This window comes from Alligator sinensis, unplaced genomic scaffold, assembly GCF_000455745.1.
Source record: "Alligator sinensis unplaced genomic scaffold, ASM45574v1 scaffold324_1, whole genome shotgun sequence".
NCBI lineage: Eukaryota > Metazoa > Chordata > Crocodylia > Alligatoridae > Alligator > Alligator sinensis.
The window spans coordinates 1,400,003-1,416,290 of record NW_005842188.1 but is presented as its reverse complement, the minus strand read 5'-3'; the positions used below and the strand labels follow the sequence as shown (position 1 = coordinate 1,416,290).

The following is a 16,288-nucleotide window of genomic DNA, read 5'->3' as shown; positions in this document are numbered from 1 at the left end:
AGGAATGGATCCTGCTGTTGTCAGATCTCTGCTCTTTCTTTCTCTTTGTCTCTCTTGCCTGCTCATCTCCATAATGAAGCGAGCTTGCTCAAAATGATAAATGCCTTGTACTTCACAGTGCTGTTGGGGATGATTAAGTGCTTGGGTCTCCTAGGGGTTTATGTTAATATCTCATTTCTTGAGATTGGCCTTCAAGCTGTCTTTGAATCTCTTGCCCACCTCTAGAGGGTTACCATTAGCAAGTTGGGAGTATAAGACCTGTTTCAGGATCCAGTTATCAAGCATCTTTAAGACATGTCCTCTCCAGTTAAGCTGGTTTTATATAAATGTGGCTTCAAAGCTGGTGCTTGAGAGAGAATGCTAGCATTTGTTCTTCTGTCCTAATTGATATGGATGATTTTTGGAAGACATTACTGAGGAGAACGTTCTAAGGCTTTCACATGTTTCCACAATGTCCAGGTTTCATGACCAGGTTTCACAACCATAGAACAGGGTAGGGATGACAACAACCTGGTAGATGAGATGTTTAGTTTGGGGCCTGATGTCATGATCGTTGAAGATGCAATTTATGAGACATCTAAAGACAGCACTGGCAGATTTTATTCTGTGTTGAATATCATCATCTACGTTTACATTTTGGGAAAGGTAACTACCCAAGTAGGGAAAATGCTCAACGTTCTCCAAAGACTGGCTTCTAATTGTGATATATGGGGAAGCAGCTGGTTGGTTTGGTGTAGGTTGGTAAAGTATCTTTTAGTTTTTGTTAAGTTGACAATGAGTCCAAACATTTCATATGCTTCACAGAAGCGGTCGAGAATGCATCTGGAGCTCTTCAATTGAGTGAGCACACACAACACAATTGTCAGTGTACTGAAGTTCAGTAATGGTGGTGTTTGTTATCTTGGATTTGGAATGTACCCTGTTGTGATGTTAAAGAGATTCCCAGCCATGCATTATTGGATGCTAACTCCAGGTGGAACTCTGTCAACATTGCAATAGCTGCAATATAGATGGAAAAAAGTGTTGGCACAATCTTGTATGCTTGCTTGAATCCAGTTCTAAATGGTGATAGGCTCCATCTGTGAGCCATTGCTTAGGACTGTTGCTATCATGTTATCATGAAGTCTGATGATGGTAACAAATTTTGGTGGGCATCCAAATCTCATTTGGATCTTTCATAAGGACTCTCTGTAGAATAAATCAAAAGCCTTAGGTCAGTAAAGACCACGTAAAGTTCTTTGTTTTGCTTGAAGCACTTCTTTTGCAGCTGTCTAGTGACAAAGATGTGTCTATTGTAAGTCTGTCTCTTTCAGCTCTTTCTTTTCAAAAGGAGGTTTAGCTATCCCATGCTCTGTCAGCTTCCCTTCCCCTGCATGTCCAAGTGCAGCATTTATCAATATTGAATCGTTCAAGTTCTCTAGCCACTAATGCTGTCCTTCTCTCCAGTTGGTCATTGTTAAGGTTGTCCATCAAGGTGTCCATCCATGTTGCAAACTTTATTTCTTGAATCAGACAGCAGATGGTGATCCCACTGGATGTGGTTTTCCAGTCGGGTGGAGTGAAAATCTATTTAGGGCACCTTTTCTTGCTCTCTCCCTCTGGGTGAGCAAAGTGGATCCTAAATAGGTCTGCTCAGTTATGATTGCACCTGCTGAATTGTACACCTGTCTCAGTTCCAAGTGCAAAATGACCATCATACAACCATCATCTCCATGTAGGTCCATGATTAGAGGCTTCCAGTAATCACAAGCACCTGTCCCTGTTGCCAGTTGCCCATCCCTTTAGGGTTTGATGTTGATGGAAGATGCTTATGCATGTCTTTGTTTAACATGAGGATGCCATTGCACACTGTCTCTAGTGGGTTATGGAATAGAGAAAATCCCACACAATTTACTGATTCGTTTTGATGCACTGGCTGGGGGAGTAGTTAGTTGATTGCACGATTTCACAATGATTACACACTTAATTCATACAACACAATTTTATTTTAAAATTCTTTGCTACACATATAACACTGCTTAGCTTTAAGAAATAATCCTCCAAATGCACTTCCTTCCCAAATAATGCTATAAGAATTAGTATTACAAAAACAACTACAATTACAACTAAAAGTTAAATTTGAATCGATACTATTATTTTCATAATATACTTACAATCCTAGAATTCCGAGAAGCCAAACACCTAAATATGGTTTCATTCCTCAGTAGTACAATTTAATGGGTTGGCTTCAGTAGTACGGTTCAATGGGCTCGCCTCAGCAATATGATTCAATGGGCTCACCTCAGCAGTGATAGGACTAAGTCCCCTTCCTTCGGTCCCTTTGGGGCGCTCTGCAGCTTCAGCGTGAACTAAGAGATTCGTGTTCACGGAGAGGGTGGTTCAGGTGATCAGTCTGATCCGGTCTACACTTGCGATTCTTCCTTCGTTGTTCTGCAAGTGTGATTACCTCCAATTTGGGAGAATAGGTTACAGTTTTTATTGAGTGAGTTGCCGTCCTGGGCCCCTCCTACCCAAACCTGTCATTACTCCCAAATTTGGGCTCGGATCTTACTCAACAGATTCTTTTTGCTTGGTATTTAGTTTCTTTTGTTGATCATTTTAATTACTTTGGGGAACTTCCATACGACTGCAAGTGACCTTTTCTTTCCAATTTTTTCAAAAGGCCCTAGGGTTTGATCTCTTGGAACTCGGGATATTTGCTTAAGGGTCATTTTTAGGTTCTCTTTGTTAAAGACCTCTAAAGATAAAATTCAAGAGTTAAGACTTTGAGCAAAGTCAGGACCTTTCACACGTAGACCAAAGCAATGGCCTAGATAAGAAGATAAATCTTGTCTTCTTCCTAAACTGGCTAATGGGCAACTATTACAAACATTCAAACTATTTCATTCAATATGACACACACATCATTGCAAAGTATTTTCTTCATCTGCCTGCTCCACCATTGAGGACTTTCATTTTTGTTTTTGAATCCTTATTATTCTGACAACCTTGCTCTTGACCTTGCTGCTATGGGTGACCCTACTAGAAATACAAAACTCCAGATGGCATCACTCTTGAGGTTATTGGTGGCACACAAGCCTATCTGCCACACCAAGGTTGCGATCCTTGGGAGTAAATAAAAAGCAAACATAGTCTCTGAAGGCAAGCTGAGAATACATTTGTTGGTATAGCCTTATATTGGTCTGCTTCTAATTAGAAGTAGCTAAATACAGATGTATCAGATTTTTGTGCAGTGTCTGATTTAAAGATAATTGTCTTGGATACCTTCATACAGGTAAACAAAGGTCACATCTTCACAATCAGATGCTTTACTGCTTTCAACAGTTGACAACACTAGAATGGTTAGAAGATTAAGGTATTTCAATAAACACACTTTTTGATGCATTCTCATAACTTCATTCTCCCGGAAGGGTTGATGTAGGTGTAATGACATACCATCTCTTGCACAAAATACACAGAGCCATGAATTTAGATCTAGTTCAAAGCAGAAGAGGTTTGTATAACTTGTTTTTAAAAATATTTGCATTACAATGTTGAATTATACATGTTCTGTTCATTTAGGGTTAAAACAATTACTTTCTGAATGTTGCAGTTCAAAGTTGACGTGTTAAACTCATCTAGCTGAATTCTGTGGTCTCTTAGACTAACGCAATAGTCTCCAACCTTTTTATGGTGAAGATCAGTTTTTGTAAGTAAAGGGCACCCCATGATCTACTGCCTCGTCCTGCCCCGCCCCCCTGCCCTTCCACCTCCCACCTCCCAGACAAGCCCCCCGGGGTTTTAACCGCCCCCCCGCCCAGCTGGGCCCGAGCAGCAGGGGGTGTGGCTTGGCCCAGCCATGTGCATCCTGCTGCTCCTAATCATGGAGTCTCTGAAAGACTGAGATTGACTGTCAGAGGCTCCACGATTGACTAGTTGATTGAGATTGACCAGTCAATTGAGAGAGACTGGTTTGTGGCCACTGGACTAAGGCAACAGCTGCCCTTTGGTTATCTAGCATCCTTGTAACTATTAAGAAATATATGTAGAATTTTTTCAAAAATAAAGGTCATCTAACCTGAACTTGTAGAGACCAGCTCCCGAAGTCGTTAACCTTTGCAGGAGGCAGAATTCCTGATGCATCAATCATAATCTTATTATTTATCTTCACAAAGGTGGGCAGGATTAGCAACCTTATGAATAGTTTTTCCTTGCATCACCCACTAATGTACAACTGATCTTAATTTTGGAGCAAATAGCTTCTATTAACAATGTAAGTTGTTTAGTAAATACCTCACAGTCATATATTTTACAGTTAAATGAATGTGAAAGTAAGAAGAAAGCAAGGTTCTAACATTTTTCCTTAGGGAAAGGTTAAAGCCTTTTCCAAATTTGGTCTTCAGGCTTGGGCCCAAATTTAACAAGTAAACCTTGGACAAAGGGACACCCAAAAGTCTTATGTAATTGGGAGGAAGTACAGGTACATGAAGTCATTTTGTGAAGAAGGGGAGATTTGTAAAATTGGGGTTTATCTATGTGCAGCCCATCAAAAAAAAAACCCTTATATTTTTCACAGTATACTACAATGAAGAAAAATTACAGTTTTATCTGGTGTTCTACATATAATTTAGTCTTTCAAGGCATTTCTGATCACTTTCTTAATGTCATTTGATACTAATTATTTTAGTCTATTTCAGGGGTTGGCAACAATTAGACCCTGAATCGGGTCTGCATATTTGGAGAGATTTGCCTGCGTCTGTGTTGTTGCCACTACCCTGCTTCCTGACTGGGTGCAGACTCAGCTCCCAGCCAGTGGGGTGCTGCAAATCTGCACTGCCTCTGCTTGGGGAGCCCTTGGGGAGCTGTGCTATGGTTGGGCAACTGCCAGCTGTGTCCATGCTGCAGCTGACAGATGCGGGGTGAGAAGGAGGGCAGTGGAGAGAAGCAGCAACAGCATGAGTGCAGTTTGCCAGGTCCCTAGAACTTGAGCAGGCCCCTACCAGCAGGAAGCTGAGCCTGCCCACAGCTAAGGTATAGGAAGGGAGGGGGCTTGGAGGAGTGGCCATAGTATGGGTGCAGTTTCCAGTTGTTTGACCTCAGCATGGGTGCAGGGAAAGTCCCTTCCCCACCTGTTGCTTGCAGGTTGCCAAAGCCACCCAGCCTGTGTCAGATGGGAGCTGGGTTGTTTTGGCCCGCAACATATTAAAAGTTTCTGATTGCTGGTCTGTTTTATGAATTGCCATTATTCTTCCATCAGCTGAGGTAGAAATATTCTTTCAGTAGCTAAGAAATCTACTTTAAATATTGCTTCATTGCATTGTAATTAGTTTCCAGTTGTTGCTTCACATTACCAATGAAGAACTATTTAACAGAAAAGGATATCATAACTGTTAAGAAAAAAAGTTGATGTTCTTGGCAAGCTATAAAATAAGTTTGTGTACTTGACTAGCATTCTTAATCTTTTTAACAGTTTAAATGACTGTATAAACTAGCTTCTCCTTCATGAAAGATACTCATCTGCATTGTTTGATTTCTAGTCTTGTAGTTTTATAATGTCCATAAAAGTGAAACTAAATTTTATTAATCTAGTTATGTTACATTTAAGACAAATATTTTGAGCATTAACCTTGAACTGTTGTTCATCATTGTCATTGCATCTCCAGTCCAACTATTCTACATTGTTTGTTTCCAGTATTCTGCAATGGCCACTGCTTCTCGTGTTGGTGTTGCCAGTTCTTGTGGGGTGCATTATAGTGCTACAGGGCATCTCAGGAGATGATCCAAACAAACACAATGGTCATTTGCATAGAGGCCTCACGATTTCATGAGAGAGTTGCATCTTCCGAGACCTACTCAATCTGTTCAGGCTCTGCTATGTATGCCATTTGTAGTTGGAGCCAGATGCTAACTCGTCACTGAGCTATTGGTGAGAAGAATAGCAAATATGAATGGCAGGCAACCAGATTGGCTTAGCAGAGAACTCTTCGGCAGGGCCAGATTAAGCAGTTGAGGACTGCCGCCTGCCCCCCACCCCCCGTGCTGCCACTTGCAGGGAGCAGGGCTTGGAGCCACCACTAGGAAGCAGCCACGGCAGCAGGGAGGCCAGCAGAAGGCAGGGGAAGGGAGGTGGATGGGGCCATTTGCGCCAATGCCATGAAGGAAACAACCAGAGCCCTCCTGCAGCTTGGCCCTAGGCATGTGCTTTGTTTGCCTGTGCATTAATCCGGCCCTGCTCTTCAATGAGCTTAAACGCAAAAAGGAAGTTTATGAGAAGTGGAATCTTGAACAGGTGACTGGAGAGGAGTATAAGAATATTGCTCAGGCATGCAGAGAGGAACTCAGGAAGGTCAAAGCACAATTGGAGTTGCAGCTAACAAGGGATGTGTGAAGAGTAACAAGAAGGGTTTCTACAAATATGTTAGCAACAAGAGGAAGGTCAGGGAAAGTGTGGATCCCTTACTGAATAGGGGAGGAAACCTAGTGACAGATGATGAGGAAAAGGCTGAAGTACTCAGTGCCTTTTTCACTTCAGTATTCACAGGCAAGGTCAGCTTGCAGGCTACTACACCAGGCAGCACAGTTTGGGGAGGAGGTGAGTAGCACTCAGTGGTGAAAGAACAGGGTAGGGACTATTTAGAAAAGGTGGACGTGTAGAGTCAGTGGGGCTGGAAGCAATGCATCAGAGGGTGCTGAGGGAGTTGGTTGATGTGATTGCAGAGCTACTGGCCAGTATCTTTGAAACCTCATGGCAATCAGGTGATGTCCCAGATGACTGGAAAAGGACAAATATAGTGCCCATCTTTAAGAAAGGGAAGAACTGTCCAGGGAACTATAGGCCAGTCAGCTTCACTTCAGTTTCTGGAAAAATCCTGGAGCAGGTCCTCAAAGGAATCCTTTTCTAAGCACTTGGAGGAGAAGGTGATTAGGAACAGTTAGCATGATTCATTCACCAAGGGTAATTCATGCCTGACCAGCCTGATAGCATTCTATGATGAGATAAGTGGCTCTGTGGATGCAGGGAAAACAGTGGACATAATATACCTGGACTTTAGCAAAGCTTTTGATACCATCTCCCACAGCATTCTTAGAAGCAAGCTCAGGATGTATGGGCTGGATGAATGGACTGCAAGGTAGATAGAAAGCTGGCTGGATCACTGAGCTCAATGGATAGTGATCAATGGCTTGAGGTTGAGTTGGCAGCTGGTATCAGAAGGTTGGTTCTGGGCCTGGTTTTGTTCAATATCTTCATCAGTGATCTGGAAGATGGGATGGAGTGCACCCTCAGCAAGTTTACAGATGACACTGAGCTGAGGGGAGTCATAGGCTGGAGGGTAGTGCTGGGATTCAGAGGGACCTACACCAATTGGAGGATTGGGCCAAAAGACATGAGGTTCAACAAAGACAAATACACTTAGGAAAGAAGAATCCCATGCGCCACTACAGGCTTGGGACCCACTGGCCAAGCAACAACTCTGCAGAAAAGGACCTGAGTGTTACAATGGACAATAAGATGGAGATGGGTCAACAGTGTACACTTGTTGCCAAGAAGGTTTAACAGCATATAGGGCTACATTAGTAGAAGCATTTGCCAGCAGATTAAAGGAAGTGATTATTCCCCTCTGTTCAGCACTGATGAGGCCACATCTGGAATACTGTATCCAATTTTGGGCCCTCCACTACAGAAAGGATGTAGACAAGTTGGAGAGAGTCCAGTGGAGGGCAGTGAAAATGATTAAGGGGCGGGGCACATTACTTCTGTGGTGAGGCTGAGGGAACTGGGCTTATTAAGTCTGCAGAAGAGAAGACAGAGGGGATTTAATAGTAGCCTTTAACTACCTGAAAAGTGGTTCTGAAGAAGATGGAGCTAGATTGTTCTCAGTGGGGACAGATGACAGAACATGGAGTGATGGTCTCAGGTTGCAGTAGGGGAAATTTAAGTTGAATATTAGGAAAGACTTTGTCACTAGGAGGGTGGTGAAGCACTAGAATGCGTTATCTAGAGAGGTGGAATCTCCATCCTTTGAGGTTTTCAAGGCCCAGTTTGACAAAGCCCTGACTGGAATGATCTAGTTGGGGATGGTCCGGCTTTCAGCAAGGGGTTGAACAAATGACCTCTTGAGGTCCCTTCTGGCCTGATTTTCTATTATTCTGTTATATTTTTGTCTAAACATATAAATGTTCCCTGAATCAATCATTTCAATATTTTTCTCTTATTACCCTATGGTAAAAGACTGATTTTATAAGTGAGCACTATACAGTGAATGCCATTTAAAATTGAATGCTTGCCACCAAAAATTGTTAAACTTCAGTGTTTATGGTATTTCCCATTCTCTAAACATTCACCCTAAATGACAATGATGCTTTGTAGTAAATGGCTTGAAAAAAAATTATCTTTCTTTTTTATAGTACCTGTTACCATTGTATCTAATTGCTCTTCAGGTCAAATAAGTCTCTATGATAATGGGGATATAGGTTGTATGATAATGGTTCTTAGTGGTTTCAGTGAGTCTTCTACTTCCTGGTTACAGGATTTTATTTATATTCTGGTTATTGGGAGAGTCTGAGCAAAAAGAGAGGGTCTTTCGACATGTTGTAAGGGCAGTCAGATTATGAATAACTTGGTGTCTAGAAATTCTTTGCATAGTTTATCTCTTGGATGTAAAGTTTTCCCTGAGTCTTTCACACTTTTATTAGGTTTCATGTACAGCATTTTCCACAGGTGAGTGGCTGTTTTGGAGCATAAGAGTAAGGAGACTCTTTTGTGTTCCAAGACAACCATTTATTCCAAAGTGTGCAAGATCATCCACTTCAGTCTGTCTCTCATAACATGGCCATGAAGTACCTTGTAGAAAAAACCTTACTGTCACAGACAAAGAGCCGGGGGAGACTATGACAACACCAGTGCCTCTCCCCTGAACTGGCAGGGGCCTTGCTACCTTTAATATATACTTACCAGAAGCCCTAAAACAAGGGATTACCATTCACCTCCTATGTGATAGGAGATGGTTTCCTCTTAGTGTCATTATTGGCATAGATAAGATCTGAATGCACATATCACATGTGTAGATCATTGTTCCAAGGATATCACTGTCTTATACTATCCTGTCTGTAAACTCACTAAGCTCCATCTTCAAGCAATTCAAACTTCTTGTCCCTAATTTTTGTTCTTTTATTTGGAAAACCATCCCAAAACTTTATTTTTCCTTTTACCAGAAGCTTCCTTCTAATTTCCAGTTTGAATAAGTTTGTCACCAATTTGTATCTATTGGAGACTGTGCCAGTATTGGTGAGGTATAAATGTGGATGTAGTCGGTTGTACAGTTGGGTTCTGACCCATTATTGGCTCTTGAAAATGAAGACCAAGTGTTCACACTTAGCAAAGAAACCAGGGAGACACCAGAAGAAAGAACAAGTATGAAATACTGATGGTGGTCTATCATGGGCTTCACATCTTTGGTCCCAGATTAGGAGTAGTCCAGTGTGTGGAGTGTTTTGGTTCTTAACCCAGTTCTGACCTTAAAGTTCTTACTGTAAGGAAGTTTGCCAATCTGTTTTCTGAGTTCGGTAATTATTTTTTAAAAACATATTTTCATCAGTAGTTTGGCAGTGGAGTAATACCAACACTTTCTGATTACAAAGATAATATTCCACACGAAGAGGTTTCAGGTGTAAAAATGTTTGAAAAACTCATAGGTAATTTCAGGAGATATGGAATAAAAATGTATTTAGGACCCATACCAATGTCCCTAAAATCATTGGGGAATTTCCACTGATTTATGCAAGTATTGAATTGGGCCTTTGGTGTATCAGCGTAGGTTAAGAATTTGAAACCAGAACCTTATCAATTTGAATGTAGCATTTTTAATGTAATTAACCTCTCTTTTAGGGAAGAAACCCCTTTTTTCTGGAGCCTGCAATAATCATAACGGTAACTGATGGAAGTAAACTAACAACCACCAGTGGGATACAGGAAGAGGTAAGATCTGATCTGTACTTTTAATCTAATACTATTGCCTTTCCAAAAGAATGCTGATATATTAGGATTGTGATTTAAGTGTGTTCAGATGTTCCTGTACTGTTGTGATATATTTAAATAGCACATCATCTGGATCACTGGTTTATCATTGGAATATGAACCTTTTTCTGGAAGGATAAATTCATGGAAGAAAGGCGATGGTGCTGTGTTATACAATGAGTGTACACAGTGTACGTATGTGCTTGTTCTAAAGTCTAAAAGGAAGTGTCAGGTCTGAGAGTTTATCAGTGAAGATAAAGGGAGAAAAGAACAGTAGTGATATTAAGGAGGAAGTGGATGAGGCCTGGCAACAGGAATACATCTAAAACTTCTGGTATTGTTGTAATAAGGAATTTTCATTACCCTTATACCTACTGGAAGAAAAATACAGTGAAACAGCATATCCAGCATGAGAACAAATTTGTTTCAGGAATGAGGAAGCTGGGGACTGCAGAGGGACAGTTAGATTAGATTTTTTTTTCTGATCAGCAAGGGAGAGCAGGATGTGAATGTAAAACTCTTTAAAATTTTTGCAAATAGTAATCATAAGGTCATAGATTTTGTAATTCAAAGACAAGAAAGGCACGAGCATAGTAAAAACTAGAACATGACTTTTGTAGCAGATTTCCACTTTAATAGATAAGGTACCAAGGACAGACAAATTCTAGGGTACAGGGGTCAAGGAGGGCTCACGATTCCTAAATGACATAGCATTCAAGGCTTGACAGCAAGCTCATCCCACATAGTGGTAGAAGAGCAGCCATGGAAAACGAATGTGTCTACACAGAAGCTTCCATATCTGTATCAAAATTGAAAGAGAAATGGACAGCCAGTGGATGAACAGGTTACTCACTAAGAAAGTATATCAAAAGAATAGCAAGGATATGTAGGGACATCATCAATAAAGCAAAGGCAAAAAATGTGGTATAATTGGCTAAAATAACAATACATCAGACAGAAAAGAACAAACTGAGTCCACTGTTCATTACTGGGGATGAATTTTTAACAGACTATTTTGCTTCAGTCCAATAATAACCTTGTGACTAGGGATGGGAACGGTTAAATTATTAATCATTCTACCAATAAGCCTAGTGATAATTGGTTATAACTTATCGGTTATTGTTTAGTGTGGGGTGGGGTGCAGTCCAGCAGGGAGGGAGGGAAGCTGCATGGTGCCCCAGTGGGAACCAGAAGGCAGCAGGGCTGGCAGGTGGGATAAGGGTGGGAGGGAAGTGGGGATAGTACCTTATAGCTAGGCTCTATGGACCCTGGTTCAGTTGCTTGTAGACTACCTGCTGCCTGCCATGAGCAGCTCAGGCTCCGGGCAGGCCCCTGCTGCCCATCACAGAGCCTGCACTACCTGTAGCAAGCAGCAGGGAGGCTGCAAGTGGAGCCTGGCTGTTGGGTACTAGTCCTCCTTTGCCCTAGTCTGCTGTCCACAAGGAAAGTAGCTCAGTTTCCTCTGGGGAGTGTGGAAGTCAGAGGCTGCATGCTGCAGCTCAGGGGGTGCCCCACTGGTACCAGACTGGGCAGGGGTGTCCCGCAGTCTGGGCCAGAGCAGCCCCAAATGGGCAGGCCAGGGGTTACTATACTGATTAATCGTAATCAGCTGGATCTGGGGTGTAGGCCGCATGTGGTGACTGGGTTCTCTGTGCCCTTCCCTGCTCATGTGCAGTGCTGGGTCAGTCTAGCAACCCACGGGCCGGATCATATGATTCCATGGGCTAATGTGGCCAGTTCTAGGAGACTGGAGAATGGCTAATATACTGTCCATTAAATACATAAATAAATAAATAAGGAGGACCCAGGGAAGTTCAGACTGATTTGCCTGCCTTCCATATTTGGAAAATTCCTGAAGCAAAATTCTAAGTCAGTTTGTAAACAGCTGAAGGAAGAAGCATGTGACATAGCAGTAAGTATGGACATGTTAAAAACAAACATGCCAAAATAACTTGATTTCCTCCTTTGCTCAGGGAAACTAGGTTTTTGGCTTGATATTTGTACTTTAGTAAGGCCTTTGATCCAATTTCATATGACAGTCTTATAAGTAAACTGTAGAAATATGAGCTAGATAAATTTACAGTTGGGTAGATAGACCATTGAATAGTTGCAAATAAAGAGTAATGGATTGATCCCAAAATGGTCTCAGGTGAGGTTCATCTTCATTAGAATTACAAAGGATATTGATAGATTAGAGAACTGGGCTATGGAAAGCAAAATTAAATTGAAAGGCAAATCGTTGTCTTACAAGACTATAAAAGATATAAAATATAACATACAAAGCAGTAACAAGCTCAGTGCACAATTTGTTGTCCTTTACTAATTTCAAACGGTGGGTTCTGCTAGGGGAAGTGTTCCCCTTCCGTCTAATTTAGGGACAGTTTTAGATTGTAAGCACCAGAGTTTGCTTATTCTCTCTGATGCATATTACAAAAATGAGAATAGGCTTTCAGGGTCCAGGCAAATGGATAATTGGACCAAGATATTCTAAATCAGTAAGCAGCAATTATTCTGATTATTCTTGAACCAAAAAGGCATATTGTTTACATATATTTCATAATATGTAATAATTCTTTAAGCAAAAAAAAAGAATTCTCTGTCTAATAATAAAACTTACTATTTTTGATTTCCACCTTTAGAAATCAATACTTGTTTGTTTTTGCAGCAGCTTGTTACAAGCTCCTAGCCAATCTAAATCAAATGACTTAAAAAAGGGGAAATTGGTGTCAGGCTAGCAGAATAGGAGCTCAGGTCTTTTTTTTTTTTTTTTTTTTAAGCCTTTTCTAAATTCTCTGTTGGCTTCTACAACTTCCTACAGTTTTGATGCAACAGGCTAACATAACCTCCTTTACAAATGCAGGTTTAAGATCTGAAAGCTGGATCTTCAATTAAAAATGCTATACAAGAAGAAAGGAGCTTTTGTAATTATCTTTTACTAGCCATGTTTTAGTCTCTGCTCTCTGTTCAGGTCTTAATCTATAATCTTTGCCCCTGTCATCAATCATGTTAGTTAAGTGATGAAAATGTTCCCTGAATCTTTTTGTTCTTATATAGTTTCAGTTCCCTGTATTTTATCAAACTAGATTTCTACTGTTACCAACAATAGTATTATCAGCCTACAATCTGTTGGCTCCTTCTGAAAACCTTTTAAATGCTTTTTGTGAGTTTATTCTCTTTGTTTTGTCCTGCGTAAAATATATACTGTGTTTTGATACATCGTTCTAAATTTCAGTACATTCAAAGTATTGGATACAAATAGACTGTTCTACCCATGTGACCAACATTATTTGGAAGATTGGGGCACTCATTACTCCGTCTTCTGTTAAGTAGGCATAATGCTAATTACAGAATAATTTTAGAAATGTTGTTAGTATAGTTTAGCAGGATTGGTCATTACTATTTCAGTAAATAATGTTCTGAACATCAATGCTTGAGAAGTTCAAAATGATTTCACTTAATTCATAGCCATTTTTTCCAACAGTAAAAACAAAATATTTTTGGAGGGTATTTTCTGCAACTTCAACTATGCAGATTTTTTTTTTCCAATTGCTGGGAGTCATTTTTCTCTGATTGTAATTGTTTGCATTGGCTGAACATGAGAATTCATCTTGCATTAATGTTGACTTTAAATCTTACTCTCTCTCCACATACATCACAGACATTAGTATAAATGAGTAAGGGAGAGTGTGCATCTCTCTGAATACTTCTAAGGTATCTCCACATTTTTTTGCTGTGGTGACATTTATGGTCATGTAAAAAAGATAGTTCTGACAATATAATCATAAGCTGAGCCCCCCAAAAGATTTCAGAGTTCAGTAGAGACTGCTTCTTTATGAAGCTGCTGTTAACAGTTGGAAGGCTTTGAATAGAGATTTAAATTCACTGCAGCTAAATTTTGATAACAACAAAATGTTTCTTTTCACTATTCTTTTCCACTTCATTGATAGTTTAATTCCGTAGTGCGTTATTATCCCAAGGAATCCAGAAAAGCAGACTTTGAGAGATGAGCATGGCTCTTTCTGTGTACAGCAAAAGTTCATTTTAATACATACTAAGCAACAAGAGCTTAATATTGTTGAAACAGCATTACAATAAAGTAGTTTCGCTTGCAGAAATTCTAATAAAGCAAGTTTGAGGAACTTTTAAACTTAATATGCATCTTCAGACGATGAAGTTCTCTTGTGGTTTATGGATCTTGAGCTTGTGTTTTATGTTGATATGAAATGAGTTAAATATAGGGCTACCTAAAGCATGATTTTCCTGCATTGTTTGGGTAACATCTAAACTATATTGTCAGATTTTCAGATTATTTGGGCATAAGTAGTTTGGAAGATGTACCATAAATTGGTGTCATTATATACCTTCCTGATCCTGATTTTTATTTTTTTTTATTTTTGCAGAAAATTGTGATTTCAGAAATTTAATTTCTCTTTTCAGCTTCACTTACCTCTCAATTCTCCTTTACCTGGAAGTGAATTGACTAAAGAACCTTTTCGCTGGGATCAGAGACTATTTGCTTTAGTTCTGCGCTTGCCTGGTATCACAGCTCCAGAACCAGAGCAGGTAGTAGGCGTACCAGTTGATGAGTCAGCAATTACACCCATGTGTGAAGTCACAGGAGGTAAGTAGCCTAGCTTTATTTGACAAAGATTTTTTTTTAAGTAATTAGCATTATAGTTCATTTGTGTATGGCAGAATATATTTTTAAAAAATGGAATCCTTTTTATTTAAAAAAAAAAAAAAAAATTAAAAATCCCAGGTACACTGACACTACATAATGTAACCTTCAAGGGAATAGTGAATTGCAAAGAAATCCATTTGACCTATACTGAAAGGGTATGGATCTGCTTTCCTCAGCAGTTTGGCCCAGAAGGAGAGAAGCTTTTGTGTTTAGGTATTTTAATATTGCAACCAGGAGTCTTAGGAATTGATATTTCTTTATGTTGAGGTAGTCTTGAAATACTGGCGTTCTTCCATGTTAGCAAACTCAAGTCCAAGACACTTTTTTTGTTTTTTGGACTTTTAAAATGTTAGATGCACAATATTTTTAGAAACATTTCTGTACTTTCCCCTTCCCAGCGACCCATCATAGATTCCACGCCCCCCAGCCCTTCCAAATTTCTTATGGTTTGGTCTCCTGTTTTAAATTGCAAACCCCTCAGGCACAGACCTTGTTGTCTGTCTTTGGTATGAATACTTCAGATGTTGAAAACATAGACAGGGTTCTTTGGGTAAATTTGATATCTTTTATTAGACCAGCTCAAATAATTGGAAAAATTCTTCTAGGCTTTTGGGTGCAGGCCTGGCAAAGAGCATTTGTGCCCAAAAGCTTGTGAAGAAGAATTGCTCCAACTATTTGAGTTGGTCTAATAAAAGATATCAGATTTACTCAAAGAACCTTGTCTACCTATGTCCTTAGACCAACACGGCTATAACTACACCCCCAAAAACATAATAATTAATTTTCTGATTGGAGAAGCTGAGGTGGAAGACAGCGGGGGGAAGGGAGGGAGGATGGGGGGGTGTAGAGGAAGGAATTAAAAAAATAAATAAAACCCCTTAAAACTGACCTGATTACTGCTCCTTTCAAAATGTAAACTTGACACTTAGACTTTGGTTAACATTCATGGGACTGTAAAGGTATTGGTGCCACAAGGGGGAGCCCACATTTCAGAAATGCAATAGAGACCTTAAATTATGAAGTTAAAGATTTTCTTGGTTTTAAGTAGAAGTCAGGGTAGATTTGCACCTTACAGACCATAAGGTACAAATCTACCATGGTTTCTAATTGAGTTCATACTAACATGGCTGATTTGTTTCTCTGATTTTATGTAGCCAAAAAGTAAGTGTCTTGTTTCCTTCTGAGATGCATGCAACTCTTCACGAAAACATTCAGTCGACTGTTCTGCTGCTTCATAGTTAAGCATGCTTTCCTGAATTTTGTCTATCTCTGTAAATAGGGCACTTGAAAATAGATCAGCAAAAGTCATCATGAGGCTTGAAGACCTGACTTATGAGTAAGGTTCAAAGGAGCTAACTATATGAACCATTTTGCAAGAGATGACTAAGAGGGGATATGAACCTAAAATATTTTATAAGTGTAATCACCAAAATGGTAGTAGTAGTAAGGGGCATGTGATTGTAGAAAGGTAAACATGTTAGATGTATTAAGTTGTGCAGTACTTGCCCAAAAGAAGTGGTAGAACCTCTGTTTGTAAAAATAAACGAGACAGAACTTTTCTGGAGAAGCAACTTCTAATTGATATGGAGTGGCTTAGCTGACAGGTTTCCCTA

At 40.0% G+C, this 16,288-nt stretch overlaps 1 protein-coding gene across 3 annotated transcripts in view; it reads left to right on the top strand.

Moving 5' to 3' along the window:
* INTS6 (integrator complex subunit 6) overlaps positions 1 to 16,288 on the top strand; it is a 65,153-nt gene that overhangs the window by 22,094 nt on the left and 26,771 nt on the right. Inside the window, exons 2-3 of one of the 3 annotated variants that reach the window (XM_025207196.1) lie at positions 9,866 to 9,955; positions 14,432 to 14,615. In XM_025207196.1, coding sequence (XP_025062981.1) covers positions 9,866 to 9,955; positions 14,432 to 14,615 — 274 coding nt within the window. Of the gene's footprint in view, positions 1 to 9,865; positions 9,956 to 14,431; positions 14,616 to 15,954; positions 16,012 to 16,288 lie in introns of those variants that run through there. The other 2 variants (XM_025207194.1, XM_025207195.1) reach the window with 2 other exon arrangements.